The 12277-nt window shown below is 43.4% G+C and overlaps 1 protein-coding gene across 2 annotated transcripts in view; it reads left to right on the top strand.

Moving 5' to 3' along the window:
* Positions 1-12277, top strand: part of PLPPR5 (phospholipid phosphatase related 5) — a 100657-nt gene that overhangs the window by 49540 nt on the left and 38840 nt on the right. For both annotated transcript variants that reach the window (XM_032218803.1, XM_032218802.1), the window contains exons 2-3: positions 3139-3271; positions 5308-5558. In XM_032218803.1, the coding sequence (XP_032074694.1) occupies positions 3139-3271; positions 5308-5558 (384 nt within the window). The remainder of the gene's footprint in view (positions 1-3138; positions 3272-5307; positions 5559-12277) is intronic.

Genomic DNA, 12277 nt, shown 5'->3' with positions numbered 1-12277 from the left:
CGTCACGATCACACTCCCTTGTCTCCTCCCCACTGGTCCAAGGCTCAGGCGCCTCCTGGTGGCCAACCAGCCTCTCTGCGCCCTGCTCGGAGTCGGAACCCTGTCCAGGGTCCTCCACATCCTCCAGAGCCGACTCATAGGGCCCCTCGCTGTCGGAGTCTGGTGGCAGCTCCAACGGCTCCTGCTGGGCCACAACAGCCCCCATACAGTATTTTGCCAATTATATCCTCTTCTGTAACAGATCCATGGTGAATGATGCTGTCATTAATTGTACTCTGGGCTGACATCTCCAGCCTGCCATGACATTTGTAAAAGGCCAGTAGCTAAGACAGGTCAATACACAGTCTTTTCTCTACTTGAAACCAGGAGTGGGCTGCTATGGGTTTGGGAGAACCCGTGGCTCCCATTATGGCTTGGTTTGGAGAACCTCCAAATCCCACTCTGGGCTGGCCCCTCCTACCCCACCCTGTCCCTCCCAGGAGTCTCCACGCAGCCCGTTTTGGATGCGAGGTAAGTGCAGGGCCCGACAGAGCTCAGGGAGGGGGGAAAAATGGGCCTCCAGGGAGGCTGGAAACAGGCCCATTTTCGGCCTCCGGAGGGCATCCAGAGCCCGAGGGAGGCAGTTTTCACCCTCCCGGAGGCTCAACGAAAGACTCCGGAGTCTAGGGAGGGTGAAAACACCTCCCCCCCTGCCGTGGTGCAGGAGGCTGACTAGGCCATGCCCATCATAGCCACGCCCACCCAGCAACCAGGCAGAGAACCTGTTGCTGAAATGTTTGAAGCCCACCCCTGTTCCCACTAGTTCTTTTGTCATCTTCCACTTTAAAACAGGGATAGATACTGGTGGCATTCAAAAATGAACTCACCAGCAGGTGGAATCTAATGATATTTGTTCACATTAATTTTTAAGAGCATAATTAAATGAAGACTTGACGGCTTTGGTGGTGGTGGTTCTTTCCCTCTGTCTGTCCATCTGTTTACTATTTTGTTGATTAGCTTTGTTTACCATCTTCCTTCCTGAAGAACTCTGGAGTTCTTGGAGAACTTGAAGCTTCTATGTAAGAAAGGTATTAGCCTCATATAAAATTCTTGGTTCTTTTTCTATAGCTTCTGGAGGATACCTTTGTTTTCTTTACATGCCCTTATATAAAATTCTAGATTATGTAGGCTAACTTTGCTTTCTTGTTGTTGCTCCTCATCCTTACTGAAAGCAAGAAAGTACTTACAGAATCTTCTCCCCCCACCCTCCCAGCTGGAGTTGGTTGTTTAACAGTTTGTGACTCCTAAACCCAGCAGACATAAATGTAAATATAGTTCAAGGGGAAGTGTGTGTCCTTATTGTAACTGGAGTTCATGGGGCAAGGTAGGGGCAAGGATTTTAAGATTTCACAGCAAGACTAGATAACCAAGAGCCGGCTACTAAAGAGTTCGAAGGAAAGGTGGGTTGTTGGATAAGTTGTTTTGGCAGTAAGCTACCTTCTCCACCTGGGGTCTTAAATAGAGGAGGCTTGGAGTTCCTGCCTGAGCACAGTTGCCATTGATCATTCCTGGGTTTCAACACCACATTGCCCCTAAGTAGACATGCTTATGTCACTTGCTCCTCTGTGTAACTGAACATGCCTCTGCTTTCCTGCTGTTTAACTCTACACACGAAGACAGAGATTCTTAAGGACTGGACAGTGAGACTGTGGCTTTAGCCCCAGAGGCTAAAATTGTGGGTGGTGGCATCTGATGCCCTTACAGCATTGCTGTGTCTGGGAACTATCCGCATTTTGACCCAAAAGAGATGCTCCAAAATACACACAAGCATGAAAACAGATCTGGCAATTGACTTATTGAAGCAGCTGCACCTTCTTCTACAATCAGTTAGCTGGAACGGAAGCCTTCCTGCAGCAGCTGAGTGATCCAAGGAAAAAATGCAGCTTCTAACCTGCACCGCCATCTGTAAAAAAAACACCTCAGTGGAATTGAGGCATCGCACATTTTTATTCCCAATTTTCTTCTTTCGGTCTTCTTCATCTTCTGAGGATCACTGATCAACTAGGGGCATGACAAATTACAGGTAGTCCTCATTTAGCAATCATCATTGAGATAAACTCCTGCCACTAATTGAAACATTTGCTAAGTGGGGAATCACATGGCCATGACCGTGCTTTCATTTTTTCCAACTCTCAAGCCCCTTGGAATGGCTACTCCTGGGCTGAGATAATTAGCAAGAGGGGAATTGATCTTTGTGTTTACATTAATTACAAGGATAATTAGGATTAGAGGATAGGATTGCAAGGCAGTAAACAAGCATACAATGGGGAATACACCACATTGTCAAACTATTCTCCAAAGCACCTGAGGGTAAAACAAGAAGCAATGGGTGGAAACTAATCAAGGAGAGAAGCAACTTAGAACCGCGGAGAAATTTCCTGACAGTTAGAACAATTAATCAGTGGAACAACTTGCCTCCAGAAGTTGTGAATGCCCCAACACTGGAAGTCTTTAGGAAGATGTTGGATAGCCATCTGTCTGAAATGGTATAGGGTTTCCTGCCTGGGCAGGGGGTTGGACTAGAAGACCTCCAAGGTCCCTTCCAACTCTGCTATTGTATTGTATTGTATTGTATTGTATTGTATTGTATTGTATTGTATTGTATTACACCAGGCTGCTGTGTCATGCACTTGGGTCTATCAACCAGACTCAAGGGGGGCGTGGGGGGGGGCTGCTGGTGCCACTGCATTCCTTCCAATGTGTATTCCCCGCTGTGCACCTGCTTACTCTCTTATAATCCCTTTCTCTCCCATTTCTTCACTCTGCAACACATCAGGCATAGGAGAACCCATACTGACTCGAAAGGCAATCATATGAGTGAGGGATGCTGCAAAGGTTGTAAATGTAGTCATTGGTAGTAAAGTTACTTTTTTTTTAGCGTAGTCATTTAAATGCTCACTGAACATTGCAGTCACTAAGTAAGGGCTATCTATACAATTCATTTCATAGCCTACAAAATCATTGTTACAACATTTAGAACAGCAAAGCAGTGGGCCAGCAGGTGAGTTTCCCCTGCGGATGGATTTAAATGTATCTTTAGTGCAGTGTCGCTTTATATTTATGGAATCTAATGCTCCCTTTTCTTTTCATTGTTTCCAGATTATTGTTGGAGAAACTGCAGTGTTTTGCTTACAGATGGCCACACAGGATTTTGAAAACCAAGAAAAAACAATATTAACTGGAGACTGTTGCTATATAAACCCACTGGTGCGCAGGACTGTCAGATTCCTTGGTAAGAATATTGGGTGTTATTCTCTTCATGCACTAGGATGTGTCATCCAGTTATGTAAACCTCTTGCTCTGTTGAATTATCTCTGGGTTCTTGAGGTTCCCAACTATAATCTTATCACTCCTTTAATAATAAACTCTGCTCTTGAGAACTCTTGCTCTGCTCTATAAGATCCAAGCCAGGATGCCATTGGAAAAAACCAACATTCTCAGACTGTATCAGTTCATTGCATCTACTGTACGTCTGTATTGCTGAGATGCAAGCAACTATGTGTGGATTAGCAAGGTGGTCTGTAGAGATCCTAGCTTGCATAGAATGACACGACCACGGTTGAAGTAAAAGTGGCTTTGGATTGCATTTACGGCACACTGGCTAAATATATTAAAAACAACTGATATTTTATTGACTATTGCCAGGGAACATGCAGGCAAGGGGGCAGCTAAGGTTCACAATTAGTACATAGATTCCAGTGACGTGCGGTGAGGTTTATGGCTGGTGAGGCAAGCGGGCAAAAGCCGCCCTATGTCTGCCGCCCTATGTCTGCCAGCGCCGGGGCTTCGGCGAGGCTTTCTGAAAGCTGCGCCAAAGCCCCGGCGCGGCTTTCCGCCATAGAGTGGGACACGCTCTATGGCGGACGCAGCGGCATGGCTTTAAAGTCCCGGCGCGGCGCCGGCCATAGAGCAGGGGCATGGCTTTAAAAAATAAAAAATAAACGGGCCAGCAGAGGCGGGTAAAACACACACACACACACACACACACACACACACACTACTTATAATAATACAAATTACAATTACTTACAAATTACAATAATTTTGAATTCCTCCCTCCGACCCACATACCTTTTCCAGCTGTTTCACAGAGGATTTCAACTCTCCTCTTGTCTGCCATGATGAAAATGTAAAAAATGTAAAAGGAAAAAGGCAAGAGCTGCTGAGGTCAGGCTGGATTAGCTGCTGCCAGAGTCTCCAATGGATGACTCTGCTTAACTGTTTAAAAAAAAGCCTCTAAAAAAAGTGCCCTCTGCAGGAGGGGGCGAGAAAACCACGTGGCTCATCTACATAAGGAATTTTTCGGCTTTTAACCCTTGCTTAACTCTGCTCGAGTGATCATAAAGTCAGACTAAATGAGGCACATGGTTCTCCCGCCTTCTCCTGTAGAGGGCACTTTTTTTAGAGGCTTTTTTAAACAGTTAAGCACTAAGCAGAGTCATCCACTGTGACTCTGGCAGCAACTACCTCAGCCTTTTTCCCTTTAAATTTTCTTTTCTTTTCATGATGACAGTGGTGAGGCCCTGCCTCCCCTGACTGCACGTCACTGATAGATTCTCTACCTTATTAAAATTAGAGACTGCTGGATTTGACATACCTGGCCATTTTTATCCTGTCTCTATCCTTTCCCTTTTGGGGGAACATTGTTGAGAAGGTGGCCAGGCTGCAGCAACAGAGAGCTTTGGGGGAGGCAAACTATCAGCCAGGTTTCAAACCAGGATATAGAATTGAAAAGGCTTTGGCTATATTTGCTACTGACCTCTGGTGGAACTGGGATGGTATTAGTACAATCATCCTGGTTCACCTTCATCTCAAAGTGGTTTATAATATTATCCTTTTTATTATTTTCCATTTGTGGAAATGATGAGAGGGAGTTCTCCTTCTTTCTTTGTGGTTGGAACTAGATAATGTTGGCAGGGAAAAAGAGTCAAGCCGGAGACCTCTGATATATGGGATGTCTCAGGATTCGATACTTAACATCTGCTTAAGTCTATTAGCTGAGGTATTCGGCAGCTTGGGGTCAGGTCTCACCAGTGGTGGGATTCAAATAATTTAACAACCAGTTCTCTGCCCTAATGACCATATGGGTAGGCGGGGGCTCGGTGGTCATGTGGCTGGATGCGCGTGGCCAACTCAAGGTCACTCAGGTCGACAGACGCTTCGCCTTAGCTGTTCCAATGTAATAAGGGTTAACCGGAGGTCGCAGTTTTTTATTGCACTACTGTAATAGCAACTTAATTATTATTTTTTTTCCTTCCTGTTCTTTAGGCATTTATGCATTTGGACTTTTTGCAACAGACATATTTGTAAACGCTGGACAAGTAGTAACTGGGAATCTTGCACCTCATTTCCTCTCACTTTGCAAACCCAACTACACAGCTCTGGGATGTCAGCAGTTTACACAGTTCGTCAGTGGTGCAGAGGCTTGCTCTGGAAATCCCGATCTTGTTATGAAAGCCCGAAAAACTTTTCCTTCCAAAGAAGCAGCTCTGAGTATATATGCAGCAACATACATCACTGTAAGTAAACCCGGCAATTGTGTTCAGGTTGTTGGCCTTCTCTTCAGATGACTTCAACTTGTAGAGGTCCCACAACCTTTGCCCGTCACCCCTGCGGCGGTGTGAAACCTGCTTTCGTTCCTCTTTGACAGCTACAGCAATGGTCAGATAATGATATAAGCCAAGGAGATGAGGTGGCGCAGTGGTTAGGGTGCAGTACTGCAGGCCACTTCAGCTGACTGTTATCTGCAGTTCAGCGGTTCAAATCTCACCGGCTCAGGGCTGACTCAGCCTTCCATCCTTCCGAGGTGGGTGAAATGAGGACCCAGACTGTGGGGGCAATTTGCTGACTCTGTAAACCGCTTAGAGAGGGCTGAAAGCCCTATGAAGCTATATATAAGTCTAACTGCTATTGCTATTGCTACTTGTGAATAGGCCTATATCATTACAGAGGTATCAGTCATGTTGACTTTGGAACAGTTTAAATCGGTTTTACGTGTTCAGGAGTTGCAGATGGTGATGTGATTGACATAGTGGCCATTTACTTCTCTGCTCCAGGGTTTGACTCTTGGCTTGTTTATGCCAGAGGTGGGAGTCAAATAATTTAACAACTGGTCCTCTGCCCTAATGACCAACTGGGTAGGCATGGCTTGATGGTCTTGTGACTGGGTGGGTGTGGCCAACTCAAGGTTACTCAGGTCGATGGGCGCTTCGCCTTAGCTGTTACAATGTAATAAGGGTTAACTGAAGAGGCAGTTTCTGTAAGCAGGGCAGTAAAGATGAGGCTAGAAACAACACCAGAATGTTTCCTTCCTGCCTTCCTTACAGGATTAGATCCTGTACAGTGGGAAAAAACAAAAGGAGATTTCTTCCAACAACCGGTTCTCCGAACTGCTTAGAAAGTTACCAACCGGTTCTCATGGATAGGTGCGAACCGGCTGAATCCCACCACTGGTTTATGCTATCCACAGAATCGTTGACCTTTGAGTTCATGCATGGTTTTTTCAGTATTACATTCACCAGATTCATACCTTAGGTAATGTCTTATGTCTAAGAATCAAATGATCCTTTTTTTAAAAAGAAATAATTAAATTTTCTTTTTTAAAATCTGAAATTTCCAATGGGTGCTGAGAACGAGGACAACACTTGCTCCACTTCTCAAAATGTATCAAAGGGCTAAGTACTGCTTTTTGATAGCACCGCCTGCTGTTTTCAACTTCAAATGATGGGTAATAATTAATTCTGTACAAAGTGGGCTTTGTTCATCTCGTTGAGGCACTTCACATTGGAGGAAGTTGATGTTGGGCTCAGCACGGCACAGAAGGGATGCTGTTGCTTGAGGCTGGATTGAATCAGCGTCACTCACCCTCTGGAACCCCAAGGTGATATTCTTATTGAGGGGGCTTTGTCCCTGACAGCTTCCTCTGTCCAGTGGTGGGTTTCAAAAATTGTTCGAACCTACTCTGTGGGTGTGGCCTCCTTTGTGGGAGTAGCTTGCTGCCCATGTGACCGGATATGAAGATGCCGACTACACTTGTCAGAACCACTTTAAATTACCTCACACACAACACTGGCATGCATAAGAATATGAAGTAAACTTGTTTTTTTAAAGGCATCTTTGGTTTGCGTTAAAACAACTTCAACACACGCAATGTTCTGATTGCACCACAAACACAGTAGTCATCCTTACCTTTCACAGAGGCCCTGAGTTTTATAAATGTGAGCATGATAGTGTAGAATAATCATATCCAAGGACCAGTGGAAATTTTGGAACCTCTTCTGTAGGTGTGGCCTGCTTTCCGGGTCTACTGGTGGAACCTCTTCTAACCGGTTCGGTAGATTTGATGAACCGGTTCTACCGAATAGGTGCGAACTGGTAGGAACCCACCTCTGCCTCTGTCCCATATATTAGGCAGATAAAAAAGGGGAGGGGGGGGCTTTGGAAGCAAAGCAACCGTTTCATTTTGCTTTGTGAAAGAGCTTCTAAAAGTGGCTTCAAAGCTTTGCAAAACTGTTCTCACCTTATCCTTCCAGAGGGATGCACAGCATTGCTACAGGAGTACATTAATGTTATAAAGATAAGGAAGAAGCATAGCTAGAGGGCATTTTGATGGCCACCTCATCCAGCCCCCTCTGCTTGATATACAGAGAAAGGGGGGAATCCCACCTGAATAGTTCTCCATTCTTAAAAAAGAATTCTTGGTATAGTGTGAACTGTGTGTTGGGAAATGCCCAGCCAGGCAGGAAAGAGGATTCAAGCAGGGAATTAGCCTTGAATTGTCGCACAGCTGCAAGAGATCCAAAATTGCTAAGCTCCATAGAAACTTAACCTATCTGTTCCCAAGAAAAGGCAAAGAGTCTGGGGAGATTCCTGTATTAGAGGCAGAATACAATATAATAGTTAGCTTGTACTCTACACGTGTGGATCTGGTTGCTTGCGCCTGACACAGAGTCTTTTCAGTATCTGATTGTTGCATTATGTGTAGCCCTTTACAGTTGACCCTGTGTCCTGTTGCAGATAGTGGTGCAGTCATCCCAACTTTATGGTAGGCAGCCTAACTGCATTGTTGTATTGGAGAGAGAAGCTCCCCCACTGAAATAGAAGGCAGCCTGTCCATCAACTGACCAGTGAGCTGACAAAGTGAGTGTGAGGACAAAGGCTATGTGTGTAATGTACAAAATATTAAAAGTTCAGTTCCATGTCCCTCTCCTTACTTTTTAAAAATCTTATTTTTAAATGCCATTGTTCTTCCTTTTGTTCTTACATTTCTACAAAAAAGGTAAATTACAAATCTTTAATTAAACCACTTGTTTCTGTTTACTTGTTTTATTTGTAACAGTTGAGGTTTATAATTGTGGCTGGCTTTGGTATCTAAGCAAATTATTGTCAACGGCGGGATTTAATCTTAGTTTGGCGATCAGGCCATTCAGTTGATCAAACAAGATAGAGAACTTTTTCTTTTGACTTTACTGTAACCTTGCATTGTGGGTGAGGAAACCTCTTTTTTTTTTTTCTTCTTCTAAAGGAGTAAAAAACTATTGTTGTTTTACCACTATGTTGGTAAGTTGGTAGTCTAGTATGAATTCAGGAAGATTTCTTTGCAATCTTGGAAGTAGGAGAAGATGCCTCCTAAGATTATTGTGACCACCTATCTGGGCATTCTGAAGGTTGAAAGGAAGGATGCAGTTCTACGGGAGATTTGTGGAGTTCTTGCTAACCTATCAAAATTTGACTGATAGTGTGACAGAACAAGTCACAATTCATACAGACAAACCTTTAAACTTTAGACTTTAATGGCATTTGTATGCCGCCCACTCCCTAGGGACTCTGGGCGGCTCACAACAAGTAAAAGCATTTAAAACATTTAAAATTACAGAATTAAAATCAACACAACATCCATTTCATCAAATGGGGCTGGAATAATCAACAGCCCCAGGCCTGCCGGAACAGCCAGGTCTTGGTCGCTTTACGGAAGACTGGGAGAGTGGTGAGGGTCCGGATCTCAGCAGGTAACTCGTTCCACAAGGCCGGTGCAGCTACAGAGAAGGCCCTCCCTTGGGGAGCCGCCAACCGGCATTGTCCGGTCGACAGCACCCGGAGGAGGCCCAACCTGTGTGATCTTATTGGTCGTTGGGAGGTAAATGGCAGGAGGCAGTCTCTCAGGTAGCCAGGTCCAATACCATGTAGGGCTTTAAAAGTAATGACTAGCACCTTGAAGTGGGTCCGGAGACCAATAGGAAGCCAGTGCAGCTCGCGGAGGATAGGTGTAACATGGGTGTACCTCGGTACACCCATTATCGCTCGTGCGGCTGCATTCTGGACCAGCTGTAGTCTTCGGACACTCTTCAGGGGCAGCCCCATGTAGAGCGCGTTACAGTAATCCAGTCTTGAGGTGACGAGGGCGTGAGTGACGATTCGAAGTGCCTCCCGGTCCAGATAGGGCCGCAACTGGTGCACCAGGCAAACCTGGGCAAAGGCCCCCCTGGTCACAGCCGACAAATGGTGTTCTAACGTCAGCTGTGGGTCCAGGAGGACACCCAGATTACGAGCCCTCTCCGAGGGGTGGATAATTTCACCCCCCAGGCTAAGAGGTGGAATGTCAGGACCATCCTTGGGAGGCAGCATCAATAACCACTCGGTCTTGTCTGTTATGCTTCACTAACAGCTACATTATTGAATTCACTCTGAGGCATAGATGAATAAGACTATGTCCAAGTCCAAGGATATGATCTGAAAATCCACCTTGCAGTTGTAAAACAATCCAGAATGTCTCAATACCTAACATTCTGGAAACTAAAGAATCACAGAATATAACTAATAAATATTGATAAAAATGTGCACAGTTGGTAATAAATTCCTTACTACAATATTTCCACCCCCCCCCCACACACACACTTCAATTTATATGTGTATATAGTTTGCAAAAATATGGAATGGGAGATCTTACCTTGTAGGTATAAAGTTAACAATCTTTTGATGTCTATGGCCATTTGCTGAAAGAGAAAGAGAGTGTGTGTAATATTTTTTTTAGATTTCTTTGGCATTAGAAAAATCTGCTGTTCAAGAAACTCCAGCCAGATATATTCTATACAATTTTGACATATGCAGCTGTGCCTGTTTTAGAGCATAAGTTGCCTGTAGCAGATATCTGTTATTTTAAGCCTGTGATTTGTGTACCAGAATCAGGATTATTCCAAGCGCGGGATTAGTTTATTGTACGTTGGATCACATGTAACTAAATCTATTATAAAAACATGCAAAACTTGCTTAAACTACTATCATTGCACCAAGCTTCGTTTTTCAATTGGCTTTTCATACAAATTTAAATAATTAAGCAAAATACATAAGGAGAGATAAGAACATGCACGTGTTGCAAAATAAGCAAGGGAATGTTTTTATCCTGTCAGAGAGCATTTTATTTCATTAATGCTCACGCTTGGTTAGCAGAAAAAAGATGCAACATCTTTTCCTTTTTTCTTTTTTTCTGCTGATGTAGCTTTATGTGGAGTCCCAGTTATCATCTAATTCTTCTGCATGAGTGAAAAACATCCTTGGCAGGCTGACTTGACCACATTAATGTTGACATTAGGGGGTCTTTTAGATATCCAGAGCAACATGATTACACGTCGTTAGTTTAACGCATGCCTCATTTAGGTTTGCAAGTTGAAAATCATACATCTGAATTAGTTAACATAACAATTCCAGAGAGAGAGAGAGAGAGAGAGAGAGAGAGAGAGAGAGAGAGAGAGAGTGAGAGAGGAGAGAGAGAGAGAGAGAGAGAGAGAGATCTGCATGTTAAATTAGATGCATATAACAATATCTCAACCTCTATCTATATAGACATAATTACTTAGGATATAAAAGCAATGGCCACTTTGGGATTGAAATGGTATAAACAATCAAAACCTGATTGAAAAGTGATAAAGAGCATGTGCTAGCTTTTATGGTTCTCTGTTCAAAGATTCATATAAATGCCATACATTAAAAGATGCATTAAAACACATTTATTAGAGAAAGTTATACAGGGAAATGAAAGTTATACATGACAACAGATGGGGGTTTTATAGAGTTTTGAATTCCTTTTAAAGAAAAAAATATGCAGAAAATGTAATGGAAGGAATACTATAGTAACTGTGACGTTAACGAAGACTATATTTAGAATTATCCATATGCTTTTTTATATCTACATATAAAGGGGTTTTTTTTTCCCTTTGAGAGAGGGAATAAAAGCAAAACTATAAAAACAAAACTATTCAATTATCAGAACTCTTTGATAATTCAAGGAAATGAAATCAAAGCAGCAGCTAATGCCCCATGAAAATTAAAGATAATTTTTAATATTTTAACAAAGAAAAAAATGATTTGGGTCTTAGAATTCATTTTTTACTTATCGATAGAGCAACAAGAATTATTTGGGATCTCTGATACAGAGATATTTATAATAAGAAGAAAATAACTATCCTATATCCATGAACAGTGGATAATATTAAACCCGGCTTGCATCACAAAGCCATCTTCATTTACAACGTATTGTGAAGTTGGAGGTCCATTTATTGTACATTGTGATGTATCAGTGTCATGGTTTCCTACTTCAGTCACCATGACCCAAGATGATCAAGCTGGTTTTGTGCCTAAGCAGGACTAGAACTCGCAGTCTCCCCGTTTTTAGCCTGATATCTTAATCAGTATACTAAACATAGCATTCTTAGTAGATGGTTTAAAATGTGAGTAATTATATCCAGGGACGTGCAGTCACTAGAGGCATGGGAGGCGGGGCCTCACCAGTCTCCTCAGAGAAAGGAAAGGATTTTAAATAATTTTCTTAAAATAATTAAAGCCAGGGTAGTTGCTACCAGATTTCAAGTCACAGTGGCTTGGTGTCTGCTCTCAGTATTAACTAGGAGGAGGCCAGAGAACTAGGGGCCTCTTTTGCATAAGGAATTTTTTGCCTTTTAAGAGTTAAGCAAGGGTTAACAAGCAAAGAATTCCTTATGCAAATGAGGCACGTATTCTCTCGCCTCCTGTAGAGGGCATTTTTAGAGGCTTTTTAGAGTTCTCTGGGAGCAACTAGCTCAGTCTGACAGAGCTCTGGCTTTTCAAGAGGGGGAGGGCAGGGCAGCGCAGGGAGAAGCAGAGTTGAAATCGTCTCTGAAACAGCTGGAAAAGGTGCGTGTGGGGAGGGGGGAGGAATTCAAAAAGTTTGATGCGGAAGGCAGCAGGGGAAGGGAGGGGTATGGCA

Source organism: Thamnophis elegans, chromosome 5 (genome assembly GCF_009769535.1).
Source record: "Thamnophis elegans isolate rThaEle1 chromosome 5, rThaEle1.pri, whole genome shotgun sequence".
Classification (NCBI taxonomy): Eukaryota; Metazoa; Chordata; class Lepidosauria; order Squamata; family Colubridae; genus Thamnophis; species Thamnophis elegans.
This window is presented reverse-complemented; position numbering and strand designations above follow the sequence as displayed.